At 45.0% G+C, this 22,033-nt stretch overlaps 1 protein-coding gene and 1 long non-coding RNA gene across 2 annotated transcripts; one reads left to right on the forward strand and one right to left on the reverse strand.

Moving 5' to 3' along the window:
- Positions 1 to 1,009: 1,009 nt before the first annotated feature.
- LOC310768689 (guanylate-binding protein 1-like) lies at positions 1,010 to 21,814 on the reverse strand. Its single transcript, XM_083627328.1, has 11 exons — positions 21,533 to 21,814; positions 17,771 to 18,004; positions 15,563 to 15,690; positions 14,007 to 14,116; positions 12,206 to 12,414; positions 8,639 to 8,872; positions 8,100 to 8,380; positions 5,715 to 5,927; positions 5,262 to 5,364; positions 4,647 to 4,840; positions 1,010 to 1,940 (listed from the first exon to the last, which is right to left on the reverse strand). The coding sequence occupies exons 2-11, from the start codon at positions 17,973 to 17,975 to the stop codon at positions 1,800 to 1,802; spliced, it is 1,818 nt and encodes a 605-aa protein (XP_083483454.1). The 5' UTR covers positions 17,976 to 18,004; positions 21,533 to 21,814; the 3' UTR covers positions 1,010 to 1,799.
- Positions 5,936 to 7,687, forward strand: LOC310769238. The gene is made up of 3 exons (XR_014551561.1): positions 5,936 to 6,771; positions 6,812 to 7,011; positions 7,278 to 7,687. It is a non-coding gene; the product is annotated as an uncharacterized lncRNA (long non-coding RNA).
- Positions 21,815 to 22,033: the final 219 nt, after the last annotated feature.

The raw sequence follows: 22,033 nt of genomic DNA on the forward strand, positions 1-22,033 counted from the left end.
ACATATCTATGATGTCTTGATGATGCATCCTGAGTTGTATTATGGGAAACTTTGGGAAACTTTAAAATAAGGATGTAACCATTGACCTGGCTGCTTCATCTTCGTGGTAGCAAGAAGTCCTCTTGCAGCAATAAAGATCAGACCAACTGGCTGCTGTTTTGCTTCTATCTCCTGGCTGAAGTCTCTTGCTTGTGACCCCAGCCTGAACCTATGGGAGTCAAGGTTAGATGATTGTGGGTTGCTTCAAGGACTCCCTGTTACACCACCATCTCGGAAACCCCATTCAAGGGAGCTTCGCAGTTGAGCACGCATTTGCAGCTCAGCTTCCCCGCATTTAAGCCCAAACCTGCCCCAGCACGCAGAGTTGTATTCAAATTGTAGCAAGGTGATGCTATGCATGAGCTATATGGGCCCCACTTTCTCCCCTAATTGCTGGGGCGGATGGTCCATTTAGGGCTCCAACTTTCTTATGTGGTAGCATTGACTCCACGTGGCTCAGGTTTGGGGCCTTGTATTTAACCATGTCTCTAAAAATACCCAGCCCCAAAGAGTCCCCAAGTCTCCCTCACTAACTCTACTTTCCTCTTTTGTTGGTCCTAAACTATTTCACAGGGATCTCATTAGCTGTCTTTTGGGGGCAGTAGCAGGAGGGAGGAAAACACCCTTGGACTTCTCCACTGAAAATTGGTACAGTCATAATATGGTACAGTCATAATATCTGGCATCTGGCTTTAATGGAGAGGCTTTCTCATAATTTGAGGTCAACCAAAGGATGAGTGAGCTTTAGCTTTAACAGATGCATTTGCAGACGTGTGGTTTCCATTTCTGACTCTTATTAATTCCACCTGCAAACATTTAAAGCCCTCTGCTCCATACGTTGGCTTTGGGGGGGGGTGGCTCTGTGAATTGACATGAATGACTGCTGTTTTTCTTGTTCTGTATTATCTATACTGGCTTTATACACTCTCTCCCCATATCTTACTCCACAGGAAAAACGATGTGATATCTCTTTTTGTTTAATTGTACTTTATTGATTTCTTCCTTTTTTCAACTGTACAACTTCGCTGAAAAATATGCATTTATTTTTTAAAAATAGATGATAATATATATTGCATTAATTTCCCACTTTTCCTTCAAGGTAGCATACAGATTTAATCTTCATGAGAACCCTGTGAGGTAGGTTAGGCCTTGGGCATAGCCGTGGGGGGGGCAGGAGGCAGCTGCCCCCCACCCTATAACAAGTAAAACAATAGAAATACTTAACTAGCTGATCCTGCCCCCCCCCCCCCCAGCAAAAATCCTGGCTACGCTCATGGGTTAGGCTGAGAGACAGTGACTGGCCCAAGGCCAAGTCTTCATGTCACAGTCTGTTTCATGTTGCTCTTTTGTTAGGGCTTATTCACACTTCCCCTTGTCCTGGGGGCAGGGGAAACTGCTTTTTAGTGCTCGATCAGTGCAAACAGCAATTCGGGTTTGTTGTTTGCTTCGATTGAGAACTAAAGAGCAGGTTTTCCTTGGGAAAGGAGTGGGGCAAATGGAAAACCACTCAGACCTGTGCTTTATAGGCACAGATCAAGTGGAAGTGTAGATGACCCTTTAGAAATAGACTGTGTCTTAAAAAGGCAGAGTTGGGGTTCCTTTGTGCGCAAACGGACTGCAAACACCAGCTAAATGGTAACATAAGGTAGATCTCTGTTCATCCCTTGGCTTCCTAGCTGCACTCCCATCCACAGTCCTGAGGCCAATCTAGACACTTTATTCAACCCATTGACACTTCCAGGGATGCTGTTTTCATTAAATTACAAACGCCAACGACGATGCCGATGCCGGGAGCCACCACTATTTCTCTGCATCTCCACCGTCTTCTGCAGTGCCTGGATCTGAAGTTGAAGCTTTGCGACTTCCTGCTCAAACCCTTCCTTCTGAAGGCGCCTCTGCTCCTAAGGAGTGGCAAGGATGAAGATAGAAGTCAGCCCCAGTTCCTCACAAAGCAGCTGGAATGGGAGGAATGAATAAAAGGGCACAGGGCTGTCTAGAGTGCCCGTGTGTGTTATGCTATATAGAGGATAGTCCTCTGTTTAAAGGCTGCCCAGTGCAAATCCACTGGGAAGATAAAGAACCCTAAGAAGGGAGAGCAGAGGCTCATCAGCAACACCTGGGCTGTAGGGCTGGGCGATATCTGGTTTTCGACATCGCAAGGTATCCCCACTAAGATACTGTATAGTGATATATCACAATGTCTGAAACATGGAACTGTATCATGGAAGGGCGAAGATTAGGCGAAAGAGCGGTCATGGAGATTAGCAGGTATACCTGAAGGAGCATCTCCACCCCCATTGTTCAGCCCAGACACTGAGGTCCAGCTCCGAGGGCCTTCTGGCAGTTCCCTCACTATGAGAAGTGAGGTTACAGGGAACCAGGCAGAGGGCCTTCTCGGTAGTGGCACCCGCCCTGTGGAACGCCCTCCCATCAGATGTCAAGGAAATAAAAACTACCTGACTTTTAGAAGACCTCAGAAGGCAGCCCTGTTTAGGGAAGTTTTTAATGTTTGATGTTTTATCACTAATCATAATAATAATAATAATAATCTGTTGGGAGCCACCCAGAGTGGCTGGGGAAACTCAGCCAGATGGGCAGGGTATAAATATTTATTTATTTATTGTTTGTTTGTTTGTTTGTTTGCTATGTACCATGTGCAATGCGGATCCCTCCTCTTGGAGGAAGGTGAGCCCTTGCCTTTGAAGGGCAAACGCCTTCCATTCCTCCCTGGACAGAGAGGAGGAGAAGGAAGAAGCAGCCCAGCCACGATTCCTACAACGAGTAGAGATATTGCGGCTGCAGGGAGGCACTGAGGCTGGGAGCGGGACTATTCTGTCATCGGAGGGGAAAGGGAGCCGAAAGGGACGGCAGCCAGCCAGCTGCCAGACCACTCACAATTATACCGCCCCCTGGAGTTTTGGAGGCTGTGCTTCAGAAATAAATTGCCAGCTCATTCGTTTTGAAAAGGTTCTCACAGTGTGGTCTACAAACCTACATGGGACGATGTATCGATACATTGCCCAGCCCTGCCTAGGCAGCAGACTGGGCAACCACGCACATCCCCGGTCACTGCCTTCCTCATTGGAGTACAATGTATTGTATTTCTACTGCAGTTGTTATTCCTAAACGTGGTGCTTTCCGTGTAAATTAACATATGGAAATCTTATGCAAGTGGCATCATCAGAGTTCAAGGGCATATTCTAGTCAGGCAAAAACCCTCAAGGGGGAATGCAATGCAGGGTCCGTAACAGGTAAAGGGAGGAGAGGAATTTAGGGATTTTAATAATAATAATGTTATCAGTGGTGTGTCCTTTGTTTCTCAATGTGATCCTTTTACATGGTTTGGTATGTAATATGGCATTTTATGCATTGTGACCTGCAGTTATTTTTATTGGTCATGGTTTAGTAATTATTTATTTACAGGTAGGTAGCCATGTTGGTCTGCCGTAGCCGAAACAAAATAAAAAAAAAACTTTCAGTAGCACCTTAGAGACCAACTAAGTTTGTTATTGGTATGAGCTTTCGTGTCCACACGAAAGCTCATACCAATAACAAACTTAGTTGGTCTCAAAGGTGCTACTGGAAGGAATTTAATTATTCATTGCAATTGTTAATTATTATTTGCTCATGTATTGAGAGTTAATTTCATTGTGTACTATTACATTCTACTAGATTACTGAATTTGATATAAGCCGTTCCATTTTAAAGATATGTTGTATTATGACTTTCTGTATTGGATCAGACGATTCCAAGGCCCGTGTTCTTTATTGTATGTTTTGTAGCTGTAAACCGCCTTGTGCATAGTTATATAGAAAGGCGGTATACAAATTAAAAGTGAAATGAACAAAAGAAATGTAGCTACGAAGAGGCCTAAGGTGATTCCAAAGAGCCTGAGCGCCTTGGGGGGCCATACCTGTCCCATAGCTGTCAACTTACAGATTTGAAAATAAGGGACCAGCAGCCTCAAAAATAAGGGATCAGCAGCCAAAATAAGGGATTTACTCCCCCCCCCATGTGCCCCCACTCCAGACAGACCTTTTCCCTGGCAGGGGTGAGAGGGCCATCGATGACATATCCATCCGATTCCAAGCACAGGTATGTTCAACTTCTGAGCCCCTCCGAGCCAAAGGCCGAAAGCCCAGCCAGCAGCCAAACGAAGCCTCAAGCGGTGGTTCCCACAGCGCAGCAACCCAGCAAAGGGATGCAGCAAGGAAAACCACGGTCACCTCTCTGCTGGGAAGCGCTGAGCAAAGGCGAGTCCCCAGGCAACGCAGCCGATTTGAACGGCACAAGGCATGCAAGCTCCACCCCCCCCCCAGTCGTTCTTAGACTCCTTATTGTGTGAGCAATGCAGTCAAGCAACACAGTTGGAGCCTCCCTCCTCCCTGGCCAGCAGGGAGGGAGAGAAAGGAGCTGCTTCCTTTGAAACCCGGGAAATTTACGGGATATCATACATCCGGGACAGCAGCAGGAAACGGCGCTAGGATAAAGGAGTTTCCCGCCAAATAAGGGACGGTTGACAGCTATGACCTGTCCCCCAAGCCCTAAGTCTCCCCACCTCTGGTGTAGATGACCAAGGCTGCCCATAGAGGGCGCTGTTCTATTACCTCAAGCTTCCTGTTCATCACCATCTCATGCTCAGCCTGCATCTTCTTCCTGTCTTCTTCCATCTTGGCCATTAACTGTGCTTCATGCTCCTTATAACTCCGCTCTTTCTCCTGGGCCATCTTGATGGCCTGCTCTTTCATTTGTTCCTGCAGCTTAGCTTCTCGTGCAGATGCCTCGGCCCGGACTCGCTCCACTGCACAGAAAGAGACAAGCAGTGAGTTCATGCTGGTATTTTTTAATTTCTGAAAGAAGATGTGGATTTATTCCAGTCTACCTCCTGTCACCATCTACTGGGAGGACTCCAGACGAGATGTCATGAATCTGCCCTGCAGGGGCACCCCACATTCATTACATGGGGATGGGAAATGACACAGCTCTTCTTCTGAACTTTAAAAATGTAGATTTTCTTATCTTTTTTGCGTGGGGGGGGAGGGACAGAAAAGAACTGAAGATAAACCACAAAGGCATGAGAGGGGGATGTTTTCTTCATGACCACCTGCAGAGATCTCATAAAAAGGGTGTGAGCAAAAAGTGGCGATTCCACATTAAATGGCCAGTGTGGAAGCAGCCTAAGTGTCTGCGAGTCGTAACAAGGTGTCCCTGAACAGATTCACCTTCAAGCTCCTTCTCTTTTTCTGTGAGGGTCCGGTCAGCCTGCTGAATGGACTGTGCTGCTGCCTCCTTGGATTTCAGGAATTCTTCCAGGGCCTTGGAAGCCTGAGAGAGAGTGAAGTCGTTTGTTTGTTTGTTTCTATTCAACTCCCCCCACTACACACCCCACACTCTCCCCAAATTTACTCCGAAGGGTGAGAGGGACCCCTAGATTTAGGGGGGATTCAGGGAAAGGAGATGGGGGTGATTGAGCCCCATTGTGCCAGTGATAATCCTTGCACGAATGGGGTCTTACATTATCACTTTGTTGGATATAGCCCTGTGTACATATCTGGCATTATATAACTAGAAATAACATTCTGAGGTTGCTAAATGGGAAGTTATTTTTCTCAAGGGTATCCTTCTGGCCCTTGCGATCCCCCTCCCCAATTGCTTTCCCATTGAGTCTGACTCACCATGATCCCTTTCCCAGGCAGCAGGTGATACTGTTCCAATTTTTCCTTCTGGTGATCCAGGAACTTCAGGTAACCACCAGCCACAGAGTAGATCCCCTTGCTGAACTTCTCCTCCAGGTCCTGGAATAGCTCCAGGAGCACCGCCTGGCAACGATCCAACGATGCCTGCTCATTGCGAGAACACAACTCGGAAAGTTTGGATTGCAGCCGCTCCTGGGGTTGGGCAAGAAACAGATAGCGTCAGATGGGAACAGATGCTCAGCAGTAGAGGATGGTCCTATATTCCCCATTCCAGAAATTCTGGAAACTCTAAGCATCCTAAAAACAAGGACAAATCTGTTGGCACGGTTCACTCTTTTCCCAGGCAGAAGGCCAAAGGAAAAGGAAAACAATGGGATCACCAGAGTCGAAAGCTTCATTGTGTCAAACGGAAAGTCTGCAGGAAAGCACAAAATTTCATTGGGCCACCCCTCCCAGCAACGTCAACAAATGCAAGCAGGATGTAACCCAAACATGCAATGTAAGATTAACTTATTTGGAGTAAGAGGCTGGAGGGCCCCTAATTCAACCTTCTCGTCCATTTGTGTATAAAACCAGGTGGGTGAGTGCAAAAAGCACATTTGGAGAACCAGTGGGGTGACTGAGGTGCCCTTGATGTGAGAAGAAGTGGCTTTAGCTACAGATCAACAACTGGGAACCCCAGAACCAAATCTGGTTGTCATTAGTTGGCTTCCCATTTGCCAACTGAGAGGGAGAAGAAATAAACGGAAGGACTAGTAGACTTGAATAACTGGACAGCTGCTAGTCCACTTTGCCTGAAAAAGAGAACAGCTGGTCCACAAACTTCTGTTCCACTCCAAAAAATGGTACTCCCACAATTAGTTGCTTACTCGAAACACCTCCCTGGGAACAGGATCAACTTCTTGTCCCTGCACAACCAAGCGGCTGCTGGATGCCCTGCCTTCCTGGGGGCAACTCAACTCAACAGGCTCCAACCAAACCCAATCTATGGCCAACACAACCATGCTGTCAGGGAGTCTTGGAAACCACGAGCGTGGTTAATTAAAAGAAGATTTATTGCAAGAAAAGCAACAGAGGTTCACAAAGCGGCAACATCTGCCTGCCGTCCATCACTGGCGATGTTCCCACTAGGGGTTTTTCTTCCTTCGAAACCAAAAGCAGCCTACCCTCTTCTTGTGAGGAAGGCGAATCTGGAGTCCTAATGGGGTCAACTCTCTCCTCTTCCTCATTTCCAGACTTCTGTGAATTCTCCCGCTCTCCTCCCTGCTCCTGTCCTGTGTCCCTGTACAGTGGTGCCTCGCAAGACGAAATTAATTCGTTCCGCGAGTCTTTTCGTCTTGCGTGGTTTTTCGTCTTGCGAAGCTCGGTCAGTCGCAACTGCACCTCTTCAAGCGGTTTTAAGAAAAAAGGAAACAAACTCGCAAGACGAAAACGTCTTGCGAAGCAAGTCCATAGGGAAAATCGTCTTGCGAAGCAACTCAAAAAACAGAAAACTCTTTCGTCTTGCGAGTTTTTCGTCTTCCAAGGCATTCGTTTTGCGAGATACCACTGTAATTTGATCTTCCCTCAGCTTTGTTTACATTTGACATTCCTGAGGGTTGGGTGCTGATTGCTCTGTATTTAACCCTCTCTCTTCCTGTCTCCCCTCTCCCTCTGTCTGCACTTCTTCCCTGGGAGCTGGTGTATTCAAGACACATGCCAAGAATCCAGGTCTCATTCCTCAACATCCTGGCCAGTCAGTCCCTGAACCAGGGCAAGCATCAACCTGCTACCCTCCGTGGAAAAGGAAATAAACACTTTTGAGTCTCAAACTTTCCTTCCAACCACAAATCCTCTTCAGTTTTCCCCATATAGGAGCGGCCACTTGCTTGAGTGGGGAAGCTCAGAAAGAGAAGGGCAAACAGTAAGTGTGGCTAAGGCCTCAAATAACAGGACCTGCTGCAAGTCTACTTTACCTGAAAAAGGTAGCTCATCTACTACCCTCTGTCCTCCTCAAACTGGTCCTCCCACCGTTAGTTCCTCATTCTAAACATCTCCCTTGGGAACAGGGTCACTTTTTCATCCCAACAAAACTAAGTGGTTGCCAGATGTTCCATGTTCCTGAGGGCATCTTAGTTCAACTCAACTAGCTCCAATGGCGTCCAATCAATGGCCAAGAACACAACCTTGCTAAGCAGCCGGATCTCTTCCCTTGACATTTTGGCTACTCAGTCTCTGAACTAGGACAGGAATGAATACATTGCCCCATAGAAAGGAACCTCCCATTTCTGAGTATCCAACTTTCCATCCAACACAAAATCCTTCTAGTTTTTCCCATATCAGATATGGAGAGCCTCATATCTCATGCCCACTGGTGAGTCATACCCCAAGTTCTTTCTGATAGTCGTGATCGTCATCCTTGAAGGCCCGAGCCAAGAACACTTTAATAGCCTCCTTCTCGTATTGGGCGTGCACTTTCAGCAGCTCCTCGATAGTCTCGGTGGGCAGCTTCAAATGTTTCTCTATCTCTCCTTCATAGTATGTAATGGCATCATGCACAGCAGCTGTGTTCTCAATCTGCGCCAAGGCTACCACTGCGTTCTCTATGCAGGGTATGGAGCCACTGGAGATTGTATCCACGTAGGTCACCACCAGGTGCCCCAGCACTGCAAAGGGAGGGAAGAAAGCCAGTTTATTTATTTTAGCTAGCTACTTGCATTTCTATGGTGAGACATGCTGTATTCCTACATCAATTATATTAAGTTGTGGGTATCTGTCAGGGATTTCCACTTGCGCAATGGGACTTTCCCCTCTCTCCTGTGAAGTGTTACGATGATTCCTTTTCTCCCTCTGGACTCCGCCTGTGTTACTTAAGTGACTTTGCTAACACATCCATTTTTTCTGGTCCCTTCCCTTCTACTCACATGTCCCGGTCACCAGGTGTCCTCCTTCGATCATTTTGGGCTGAGCACTTTCATATACGTGCTGGCGGAAGCGGTGCGCTTGCACCACAAAGTTGGGGCTTAGCATCTTTTCAGACAGGTCGTCCAGTTCCGATAAGTCTCGGCTTCCGGCCGGGCGGTCAAAGACAAAGCACTTGCGGCTAGGGAAATACTGGCGGATGCATTTCTTGGCAAGATCCAGCTTCTCGGGTTGTCCTGGAGAGGGAGAATTGCAAGAAAGTTCAAAGCCATCAGTCTTTCGGGGCTGCTGCATTCCATCTTTGCTCCAGACGTCATGCCTGCCTCAGATCAAATTCAGCTGGCCAAGCAGTGCAATCCTTCACGTCAACAGCATTTTGGAATGCACATTTGTAATGGCTTCGGTGAAAACACCCCTATGCCAAAATCCTCCCACCTGCAGAAAGCTGACGAACCAGGGAGGAAAATTCTAGCTCATCCTGTTTTCCTGTTCGTTTTGGCAGCAGATTCTGTCAAGGATGTGCTTTCAACTAAACAGTCCCCCATATACAACCCTAAGTGACGTAGTCCTGAAAGACCACATCAGCAGTTCATTCTGTTTCCCTCACGTATCCGCATTATATTTGAGCTTTCGCACAATGTAAAAGCCACCTCAATGCGCTCTATGTGGTGCTACCTTTGAAGGTGACCCGGAAACAACAACTAATCCAGAATGCGACAGCCGGACTGTTGACTGGGAGTGGTTGCCAAGACCATATAACACCGGTCCTGAAAGACCTACATTGGCTCCCAGTATGTTTCCGAGCACAATTCAAAGTGTTGCCGCTGACCTTTAAAGCCCTAAATGGCCTTGGCCCAGTATACCTGAAGGAGTGTCTCCACCCCCATCATTCAGCCTGGACACTGAGGTTCAGCTCTGAGGGCCTTCTGGCGGTGCCCTCTCTGAGAGAAGTAAGGTTTCAGGGAACCAGGCAGAGGGACTTCATGGTAGTGGCACCCGCCCTGTGGAATGCCCTCCCACCAGATGTCAAGGAAATAAACAACTCTCTGACTTTTAGAAGACACCTGAAGGCAGCCCTTAGGGATGTTTTTAATGTTTGATGTTTTATTGTGTTTTTAATATTCTGTTTGGAGCTGCCCAGAGTGGCTGGGGAAATAATACTAATACTAATTATTATGATTATTATGATTATTATTACCTCCAGAAATCTAGCAGAATATAGAGGAGGTTTAGCACTCATTTCCACGTTAATTGCTTCCAGAAACAAACATCTGTTTGCAACACCATTAACCCAGAAAATTGTGGAGTAAAATGACAGAACTGGGAACCATACACCGGTACGTATACAGTTCTTGCCTGCCAGCAGGGCTTTTTTGGGATTCTTATGTTCAAAGGCCCCGTTTCACAGAAAGGCTTTCTGCCATTTTTCATCATTGTCTATAGAATTTGGACTTCCTACTGACGTGGATGTTATAAAAAGCTAACAAGAATGTCGTTCAGGGATAGGGAATCTCAGGCCTGTGGGCCAAAAACAGCCCTGCAGGTCTCTCTGGGTGGCCCTCAAGACTCTCCCCAGTCCACACCCCTTCTCTTCAGGCTACAGACCTCAATGACTTTGCCTTTCAGCCTCCTTGAGAGTTTTTGCCTGGCTGAACTCTGTCCCTGAACTCTGAGAAGGCTTTTTGCTTGCCTGGGTGGAGAATATGCTGACCTGCTGTACTAGGGTCAGTTGTACAGGCGTTGCTCCACCTTCCTTGGCCCTGTGGCCCCCGTAAGGTTGCTCAGAAGGGAATGCAGCCCCTTGAAGGATAAAGGTTCCCTGCCCCGAGCTTTCCTTGTTAGGTCGAATCGCAGTTATAAAAATGAATGTATTGCCAAGAATGTTGTTTTTGTTTCAAGCATTGCAAATAATGGAAAAAATGGACTGTTTCAAGAAGTGGCAAAAAGATATATCTAAATTTGTCTGGCAGGGCAAGAGGCCCAGAATTAAATTTAAGATATTAACGGACTCAAAGGAAAGAGGGGGGTTTGCCCTGCCAGACTTTAAACTCTACTATGAAGCGGCAGCTTTCTGCTGGCTGAAAGAATGGCTACTTCTTGAAAACACAGACATTTTGGATTTGGAAGGTTTTAATAACATTTTTGGGTGGCATGCATATTTGTGGTATGACAAGGTTAAAGCACACAAAAGTTTTAAAAACCATATTGTCAGAAAAGCACTATTAAATGTTTGGATTAGATATAAAGATCTGCTGGAAAATAAAACTCCAAGGTGGTTGTCGCCAATGGAAGCTAAGGCAGTTAAAAAGTTAAATATGGAGTCGAAGTGGCCAAGATACTGGGAAATTTTGGAAAAGGAAGGGGACAAATTGAGATTGCAGAGTTTTGAGAAATTAAAAGGGAAGGTGAGAGATTGGCTGCATTATCATCAAATAAATGAAGCGTTTAAATTGGACAGTAAAATTGGCTTCCAGGTGGAAAAATCAAAATTGGAGACAGAATTGTTAGAACCCAGTACTAAGAATTTGTCAAAAATGTACAACTTGCTGCTGAAATGGAATACACAAGACGAAACGGTTAAATCAGCTATGATTAAATGGGCTCAGGACATTGGTCATAATATTTTGTTTGCTGATTGGGAAAAGTTGTGGACCACCAGGATGAAATTTACGGCATGTAATGCTCTAAGAGAAAACATTATGAAAATGATATATAGGTGGTACACAACCCCAGTCAAGCTTGCAAAGATTTACCACTTGCCTGATAATAAATGTTGGAAATGTAAAGAAAAGGAGGGTACATTCTTTCACCTTTGGTGGACGTGTCCGAAGATTAAGGCATTCTGGGAAATGATCTATAATGAACTTAAAAAGGTATTTAAATATACTTTCCCTAAGAAACCAGAGGCCTTTCTCTTGGGCATTGTCGGACAGGGGGTGTTAAAGATGGATATAACCTTCTTTTTGTACGCTACAACAGCAGCTAGAATACTTATTGCGAAGTACTGGAAGACACAAGAACTACCCACACTGGAAGAATGGCAGATGAAGGTGATAGACTACATGGGCCTGGCAGAAATGACGAGCAGAATCCGAAACCAGGGAAGAGAAGCAGCGCAAGAAGAATGGAAAAAGTTTAAGGACTATTTAAAGAAATATTATAAAATTAACGAAAGTTAGAATGATGTTGGACTGGAAAGTAAACGGTTACTATTAGCAAGGGTTAAGACAAGGAGAATAAGGAAGATTAGATTAAATTTAAATTAAAATAAGGGAAGATTTGCTGAGTAATTGATAAGAATTTGGAATACAGAAAAGGGAGGCATGAGGAAGTCGGGGAAGAAAGGTATAAGAAATTAAGATATGAAATGGTACATTTTTTTTTGTTTTGTTTTCGTTTTTGTCTGTTTATGTATTTGTTATATGTCTGTTATTGTTATAAAAACCTTGAATAAAAAAGTATTAAAAAAAAAAAAAAGGTTCCCCGCCCCGATAGAGTCAGTCCCTGTCACAGCTTCAGATTGCTGATGCAAGGCCTGGGTGGGATCCCATCAGCCCTCTTTCCCATACCTTTCTTCCTCCTCAAGGCGTTCTCCAGATATTTGTCGGAAGAGATGGGGCATCCGTTCAGCTTCAGCTGCAGCGTGAAATCACGCACAGCCCAAACGAAGGCTGGAAAGAACCTGAGAAAGTCGTCACTGTTTTCCTCCTCTCCATCCTCAGAGGGCTCTGTGGCTGTAGCTTTTACCTTGATTCGCTTAGTCAGCTCTGTCACATACCTGGGATTACACTAAGGAATTTATGGAGATGACTTTTGTCCCCTCCTGGGGCAATAATCTCTCAGTTATATAACTTAGATAACACTATTAGAGGTTACCGCCCACACACTTCTGCTGCGCTTTTCTGCTTGTGTGGTGGCACCTCGGTAAAACCACTTCTTACCATAGCTGTCAACTTACAGATTTGAAAATAAGGGATCAGCAGCCTCGAAAATAAGGGATTTTAGTCCGCCAGCTCCTTTCCTTTTCCCCATAACAGTCATTCGAAGGAGCCTCCAAAACAAATCCAAAAACCCTCCCTCCCACAAGATCGCCACTCACCATTGTACTCAACCAGCTCCTTTCCTTTTCCCCCACCATGTGCCCCCGCTCCAGACAGACCTTTTCCCCGGCAATGGTGAGTGGGCCGTCGATGACGTATCCATCTGATTCCGAGCACAGGTATGTTCAACTTCTGAGCCCCTCTGTGCCAAAGGCAGAAAGCCCAGCCAGCAGCCAAACGAAGCCTCAAGCGGTGGTTCCCACAGCGCAGCAACCCGGGAAAGGAGATGCAGCAAGGAAAACCACTGTCACCTCTCTGCTGGGAAGCGCTGAGCAAAGGCAAGTCCCCAGGCAACGCGGCCGGGCACAAGGCATGCAAGCTCCACCCCCCAGTCGTTCTTAGACTCCTTATTGGGTGAGCAACACAGCCAAGCAATACAGTTGGAGCCTCCCTCCTCCCTGGCCGGCAGGGAGGGAGGGAAAGGAGCTGCTTCCTTTGAAACCTGGGAAATTTAAGGGACATCATCAATAAGGGACAGCAGCGGGAAACGGCGCTGGGATAAGGGAGTTTCCCACCAAATAAGGGACGGTTGACAGCTATGCTTCTTACTGTTTGTAGCAGAGTTTTCCCCGGAGGCAGAGGACAAGAACAGGAGTCATACTCAAATTCTTTGCTTCTTTGCTGCTTGACTGATTGCACAAGCATTTCTGTTACTATTATATACAAGCTATTTACATTCCTTCTTCATTTCTCCAGCACGGTATAATCTCAGTCCAGTAATTAACAATCCTGACTCAGCAAAAACTCATAGTATCGGCAGCACATAGTCTTACTTCCAACCTTGTGGTCAGCATGCGTGCTGACAGTGTGTGTGTGTGTGTGTGTGTGTGTGTGTGTGTGTGTGCTTTCCTCGTGCGGAAGTTGCAGCCTGCATCTTCCTCCCTTTATTGGGGAGGGCGGGGTATAAATAAAATTTATTATTATTATTATTATTATTATTATTATTATTATTATTTATTTGCACCGCCAGCTGACACCAATCAAGCCTAGAGTGCCACTCCTACACACTAAATAAAATTCTGGAACCCTCTTTAAAGCTTCCAGGAACTTTTATCTGTTTCTTAAAGAATGTTTTCCTAACAAACACCAGAGTCCAAAGGGAACGGTGGCACTGCAGGCTTGCGAGCGCCATCTAGTATCCTGCAAAGAAGTACATGGGGAGATCCTATAATGTTCGTGGAGATACCACGCAAGCCAAAGTCCCTGCTCCATCTACTCTGGCTGCAAATCAGGGAACTGGAGGTGAAATGGAGTTTTCATGGAAGGATACTGCAGTTTTTCCAAGGCAAACTGGTCAATGATACCCATGCTGTTGTAGACCAAGGTGCTGCTAAGCAGAATGGACAAGGCAAAGATCCACGCATCGTTCTCGATGTTGCTCTGTCGGGAGGGATAGGAATAATTAGCACGAAACCCTCGCACACTGGACTTGCACCTGTTTTATTTATTTGCATTTATAGACTGCTCGATTGCGGCAAAGCCTGTAACAGGTTTGCAATAAATTTGTATAAAAAAAAATCAATAAAAAAGCTAAAAACAATGGAAAACATAGAATCACAGAATTGTAGAGTTGGAGGGTACCCCAGGGGTCATCTAGTCCAACCCCCGACAATGCAATTTTTTAATTAAAAAAAATCTACAGTAAGATAGATTAAAAGCATATCAACATCTATGCTAGGTTTACCTTAAAAAAGTTTTAATTTCTTGCAGGAAAGAGTACAGTGATGGTGCCTTCCTGATGTCAGCAACCTAGAGTTGTTGCACTTGCTAGAGTTGGAGACACTGCTTTGGTGGGTATTTTCTGTTCTCACTGCCTCAGACTGTGGTGACTTTCAAGAGCTCTTAGTCTAGTTTTCCTGTTGTATGTAAGGACTGCATAGAAAACCATCCTAGGCAAATGACTTATAATGAGTTGGAAACAATGTTTAAAAAACTTTTGTGGAAAAAAACAGAAGCTTTTTTATTAGGAATTTTAGGTCCAGATATACCAAAGGAGCAGAAAATACTGTTTATGTACGCTACGACAGCTGTGTGGATGTTATTATCCGAAAGATGGAAGGAAGAAAAAGTACCTACAAGAGAAGAATGGCTGACAAAAATGATGGCAAAAATGGCAAAAATGACTGGGAAGGTCAGAGTTCAAGAGGATAATAAATTTGATAAAGACTGGAGAAAATTTATAAGTTACTTAAAATATCACTGTAAACAATTAAAAGCATTGGCAGGGATAAAAAAACCACTTGCAGTGTAATGAGAACCATGGTGAGAATTGAGGTTAAAGAAAATACGGAGAACATTATTTGATACAGTTGGAAAATAATAACTATGGAAACGGTGGAGAGGTGGAGGGAAGTCCAGGGATTCAGAGAATCCTATATGTATATGATTATGATTTATTTGTGATGCTAATCGTTAAAGCTAAAAATGAATAAAAAAATTATTATCATTTTAAAAAAGAAAACTCTTCAAGGCATCAACTCCCTACTTCCAGATGTTTGCACATTGCCCAGCCACTCCACGTCCAAAAGCTTTGGGAGTGTTCCAGATTAGCCTAGCTCTTGGGACTGCCAGCTCAGGAGCACCCCAGACCCTGGGATTTCAAAGCCAAAACCTGGGACCTAGGATGTCATGGGGATCTCAATAAGTGTGACACATTTCTCCCCACAACAACCCTGTGAGGTAGATTAGGCTGAAAGGCAGTGACTGGCCCAAGGCCATCCAGCAAGCTTTGTGGCTGAGTGGGGATTCGAACCCTGGCCTCCCAAGTCTCGGCCCAACGCCCTATCCACTGCATCACACTGGCTCCGGCCCTGTCCTCCAGCCTACCTTCTCCACATCACCCAGTCCTTCTGTGTCCAAAAGCACCAAGGTGTGGCCAGGATTTTCGGGGTGAGGAAGGCACCACATCCAGATGCCCATGGTCTCTGCTTGTATGGTGGCACCCAGAGAGAAGCCTGTAGGGTACAAAGGGGAAGGAGATCAGATATCAGGGGATCACCTGTGTGATTGTTGTGGGCGGAGGCGTTGTTTTCCAACTCTCAATAGTACTCACTCCAATTCTTAAAATGAAGGGCTTCCACCCTTTGCAAACAAGTAGGTATCTATGGAGCATCCGTCACCAACCCGGTGAAGATGTTTTGGACCACAACTTCCATCAGCCTAATCCAGAGTTGTAGTCAGAAACATCTGCATGGCACCAGGTGGGTGTACACCTTATCTTCTAGGGGCTTGGCCAAAGACTTACTTTCTTTTCCAAGGCCTGACCCCAGCATGAAAGGGATAGCCCAGTATACCGGAAGGAGTGTCTCTACCCCAATTGTTCAGCCTGGACACAGAAGTCCAGCTCTGAGGGCCTTCTGGCGGTTCCCTCCCTGCGAGAAGTGAGGTTACAGGGAACCAGGCAGAGGGCCTTCTCGGTGGTGGCACCCGCCCTGTGGAACGCCCTCCCATCAGATATCAAGGAAATAAACAACTCTCTGACTTTTAGAAGACATCTGAAGGCAGCCCTGTTTAGGAAAGTTTTTAATGTTTGATGTTTTATCGTATTTTTAATATTCTTTTGGGAGCTGCCCAGAGTGGCTGGGGAGGCCTGGCCAGATAGGTGGGGTATAAGTAATAAATTTGTTGTTGTTGTTGTTGTTGTTGTATTCCCTGCACATGCAAAGAAGCACCATAACTATAAACTGCAGTAATAGCCTGGTTGTAAAAGGAGCCTTGAGGCTCTTGTCAACCACTTAATTGGGTTTGATGACTGCTCCACCACAGAAGGGAGGATGGAACAGGTTCAAAAGATCAGAAGGAGTGAGTGAAGGATTTCCGTTTGCAGGGAACGCAGACCAAAGACCTATAGCCAGCAAGTAGCTGAAGAGCAGATGGCCTACTGTTACTGTTCTGGCCACAAATGGCACTTGCTATTTCCTTTTTTAAGGTCCACATTGACCCTCTATATATCAGCTCTATTTTAGCCCTTTTTAGAACAGTTCTGCGCATGCACTTGAGACAGGGATATGATGTATATGCACTGCTAGTCCAACTCAGAGTGGACCCAATGAAGTTACTGGGCATGACTAACCTCATGAATTTCACTGCGTCTGTTCTGAATGATGAGTTCAGTTAAGTTTGCTTACAAAGGCAAACCAACCATATGCACGCTTTACAGAACAATGTGTGTACCGAAAACCCAGTCATCCTCTGAAATCCACACTTCTCCAGATTTTGAAACGCAGCTGTCCATCCGAGCAGTGTGCACAAAAATGCATACATTGGGGTAAATTGTGTGTGGCAATGCATATATTAGTGAAAATAACTGCTTTCCAAAAATGTTGGGCAAAATTGCATACAAAAAGGTCTTTACAGTGGTTCCTCGGTTTTTGAACGTAATCCGTTCCAGAAGACCGTTCAACTTCCAAAACATTCGAAAACCAAAAACTCAATATGGAAGCCTCAAAACGTATGGAAAACTCAAACAGGAAGCTGCCTCAGAAGTTCAACTTCTGAGACGCGTTCAAAAACAGAAGCATTTACTTCCGGGTTTTCAGCATTCGAAAACAGAAACATTCGGCTTCTGAGACGCTGGAAAAGTGAGGTAAAACCTTTTATTAGGAGAAAAGCTGATGGGGATTTTATTTTATTTACTTGTTTGCAAATTGCTGCAGAAATATAGGGAACTGAATTTTAGACTGGAGAGATTAGAAATTGCGAGAACTGAAAGAGACAGATCTATCGATCCATCCATAACTCTGAGCACTTAGTTTGGTACAACCCATTATTAAGGGACTTCACACTATAACTGCCCCCTTACTAAGTTCTCATCAACCACATTCACACTCTGTGCTTGAATTGCTATGATGCCAGTCATGGCTTTCCCTAAAGAAAACTGGGACCTGTAGTTTGTTAAGGGAGTTGAGAGGAAGCCTCCCTATTCCCCTCCAATCAATCCCTCTTCTCAGGGAACTCTGGCGTGGTGTGAATGTGGCCATTCAGCACCCCAGTCTCTACTCAGGAGCACAGAGCAGATTCTTCCTGCAGACTCACCTTTCTTCTTTCCTGCCAGCTTGTTCATGAGGTAGGACTTGCCGGTGCGGTACAGTCCCACGATGGCCACCACCACCACTGGCTGCTGGATGCTCTGCAAGATCTTCAGGGCTTCCTGGTTGACCCGCAGCTGTTCATTGGGGTTGTTCTCGATCAGGCACATTGGCTCTTCCATGTTCACTGACTGAGGCCGCGGAGAGTCCATGAGAGGGACGGATCAGGACAAAGAACCTCCTGGGAGAAAAAGTAAAGGACTGCACTATCAGGTTCTGCCCTCAGTATATTGCTAGTGAAAAGAAAAACCCAGGTACTTCTCTCTCTCTCTTTTTAAATAATTTTCATTTGATTTTACAAGTGTAGAATTAGAACAATACAAGATACATATCCATATTTAGAGATTTATCTGAATCTCCAGACTTCCCACCATCCCCTCCATGGGTCCTATTGTCAACTTTTTTGACTGCATATTATTTCATAATCCATATCTTGCATCTTTCCATACTGGCCATGATATTTGCTACATTACAAGTGTTATTAGAATCCTGCTAATGTTTTCATCTGCTTACAGCAGTCTCCTAAATAAATTATGCATTTTCCCCATTCTTTATTGAAGTTTTTGTCTTCTTGGTTCCTGAGCTTTCCGGTCACTTTTGACATTTCGGCATAGTTCAACAGCTTAGTTTGCCATTCCTCTATGCTAGGGCCTTTGTCTTCTTTCTATTTCTGGGCTAGCAACATCCGTGCGACACTTGTCGCATACCTAAAACCCCCTTCTTGGCAAGTTGGCTGAACCCAGATAGTGAATTATTTGTTTAAAAACAAACAAAAAAACAAACAGCCCTCAAGTGGTAAGTCAATCATAAACCAAGGTTTGTTCTCACCTTGTTTTTGATCTGGTCCTCATGGTTTGTTTGAAACAAACAAACAAACCATAATATAATTTTATCACTTGGTTAGTTAGTTAGTTACATTTGCCACCTCTTCCTCTAAGAATCACAGGAGAGGTTTCTTTTTCTTTTCTTTTTTTGTTAAATTGTTTTTATTAATTTTCCAATAAAAAACATCCAATTTATCAAAGGGACGCGGGTGGCGCTGTGGGTTAAACCACAAAGCCTAGGGTTTGCTGATCAGAAGGTCGGCAGTTCGAATCCCCGCAAAGGGGTGAGCTCCCGTTGCTCAGTCCCTGCTCCTGCCAACCTAGCAGTTCGAAAGCACGTCAAAGTCCAAGTAGATAAATAGGTACCACTCCAGCAGGAAGGTAAATGTGTGCTGCTCTGGTTCGCCAGAAGCGCCTTAGTCATGCTGGCCACATGACCCGGAAGCTGTACGCTGGCTCCCTCAGCCAATAAAGTGAGATGAGTGCCGCAACCCCAGAGTCAGCCACGACTGGACCTAATGGTCAGGGGTCCCTTTACCTTTACATATCAAATCATAATCCAATTAAAATAAAACTAAAATAAAAAAGACAAAATTATCATCCAAATTATAATTATTAATTTTTTGGGACTTCCCATAGTCTGGACCTTGAAGCATATCTCCAAGTCTCAATCCTGCCAGGAGGTTTCAATGTAAAAACACTAAAACACCTAACGTAGTAACAAACAAAAGCCAGATGGATGGCATGTGTGGGAGAGGAGCTGTGCAGGGAACTGCATCGCAGGGGGGCAGGACATGGGCGACACGTTTATGATTAAGCCATGGTTTATAACAAACAGTAGCTTTTTGTGATGTGCAAACGAGGGCACTGGGCTTTTACTGTGGACTAGCTATACTATGTTTGTTTACATTTTACAAAGTTATCTCAACAATGTCATGAACAACACAGTTCATCTTCTGTGTCCTATGCTCTCCCCCACCGATGTTCAGAAAATCTGGCTTTTTTTAACTCAGCAGAATAGCTGCTCAGTTTTCCTAAGAGTAGATGGTCTATTTCACTGCTATTCTGGCTACTAAGGGCCTGTATTGATGGCACTAGCTATTTCCTTTTTTAAGGTCCACGTCGACCCTCTGTGAATCAACCCTATCATGTTTTATCCCTTTTTAGAACAGTCCTGCACATTGACAAAGGTTTCAGGTGCTCCGTGGTATCAGGACCCTAGAAAGTACAGATATTAAACTATGAAGAGGGCATATGCAGATGTACCTTCTCAGACATAGGCACCCCTTTTGCAGACATCCAAGTTTGATGCACAAACGGATAGCCTGGCCACGTTATTTCTGCACTGCTAAAGGGTGTTCAGAAAAGCATTATGAAACTCACTGTCTGCTTTGCTTTCAAGCTGTTTCTGGAAATGCTCTTGTTTCAGCTTCCTCCTTTCTTTTTTTTCCAGAACCTCATTGTTTTTAAAATAATTTCCTCTTTTGAAATCAAGAGCTGGACTTTCCCTGCAACTGTTTACATAGTTCATAGAAACCTAGAGTTGGAAAGGACCCCAAGTTAATGGATTTGATAGCAATGTGGTCAGTGTTCCTGGTCAGTTATAGGGCACAGCACCAAACAGGACTATGCCCAAGGTCACCTCCCCTTTACTTGGTTCTATGTTCCAAGCCACATCTGGGAACTTTGCCTCTTTGTTGTTCCACATCTGGAAACACATTCCAAGCATCTGGAAACTTTGCCTCTTTGTTGTAGCCCAAACATGCACAGCTGATGAATCTGAGCATAGTGTAAGGGTTGGGTTCACATTTGGGCTGAGCACAGCCCATATATGTAAAGTAAGCCCCCCGAATCCTGGGAATTGTAGTTTGTAAAAGGTGCTGGGAATTGTAGATCTGTGAGGGATAAACCACAGCTCCCAGGATTCTTAAGGGGGGAATGTGTTTTCTCTGTATGATGTGCAGATCCATTACAAACAATGAGATTGTCCCATTGATCTGGCGGGTCTGCTCTAAGTCTAACTAAGTCTGGAGCCACTGCTTAATTGCTTGAAGATCAACTTCCAGAGAAATCTCTAGTCCCACAAGTGAAAACTGCAACAACACGCTGTGCGGTGTGCTCTATAGTGCCAGCCAGCCACTTGTGCCCTTTTCCAGATAACTCCATTCCATCCCACCCTCCCTAGTTTGAATTCTCTCTACTCTGTATTCTCTGCCTACTGAGCAAGGCAAGCTCAGGGACAAGCAATGAATTGGCTGCCATCAGCTGAGGCATGAGTAAGGGAAAATGAGGAGAATTCTTAATAAAGCCAGCCTGTGGCTTCTTCAGACTCTTTTCTGTAAGATCTGGGGAACTAATTTTTTATTATTATTTTAAAAAAGGTCGGAAACATCCAAGCAGATCCCAGAATATGTATGTGTGTACTATGACAATAAAGATCTAATATATTGTAACAGCAAGAATGACACAACACTAAAGCAAGCAAGCAGACCGCAGACAAAAACAGCACCGGTCCTTCCATTAGGCAGAGTGAGGCAGCTGCCTCAGGTGGCACATTTTAGGGGTATTGCAGATTGCTGCAGAAATGGAAAGAATTAAATTTAAGACTGGAAGAATGAGAAGCTGAGAGAGCTGAAACTGGTCGATGCTTCCATCCCTAGCCGCCCAGGGAAACTCAGCCAGATGGGTGGGGTATAAATAATAAATTATTATTATTATTATTATTATTATTATTATTATTATTATTATTATTATTACTAGCTGGCCAGCATCCTTGCACTCATCCAAGCAGTCCCTTCCCTGCTTTGAGAAGTCTGGCCTCCGAAGCTTATGCCTGTCTCTCTCAAGCCAACAGGAGGGACAGGAGGAAGGAGAATGGTACTTACAGAGTTAATTTACTGGAAGCAGCGGCTGATGATCTGGGTTGCTGCTGAGTCTCACTGTTTGTGGACAGAACTTCTGCCAAAGGCAAGACTTTGCTGTGGCTCTTCTTTTGCTGGAACCGGGCTCACCTCTTCTCCTTTCACTGAACTCCCCCCTGGCTTTTTTATGGTGATGGGATGAGTGCTTCCTGGGGATTTCCTTGCCTGGAATCTTCCTTCTTTCAGCATGAGAAATGTCTACTTCTAGTTTCGCTTTTCCCTTTCAGGGAAACTGCCTTTGTCCTTAGGAGAAGCGGGATGATTGCTCTGCACACAACGGGCTTGAGTTGTGTAACTCGCTGACTCCCAGCTCATGAATCAGCCCTCAGTAACTGTAATTCGGGTTGTCTCTTCTGCTTCAAGGCTCTAAGCATTACACACCTCTGTTTGTGACGAAAGCCTGCAGAAGAGACATGGCTCAATTTCCAAGGTGGTGGTGGTGATGATGAGCCATAGAATCAAAGA

Source organism: Podarcis filfolensis (genome assembly GCF_964270895.1).
Source record: "Podarcis filfolensis genome assembly, chromosome: 8".
NCBI lineage: Eukaryota > Metazoa > Chordata > Lepidosauria > Squamata > Lacertidae > Podarcis > Podarcis filfolensis.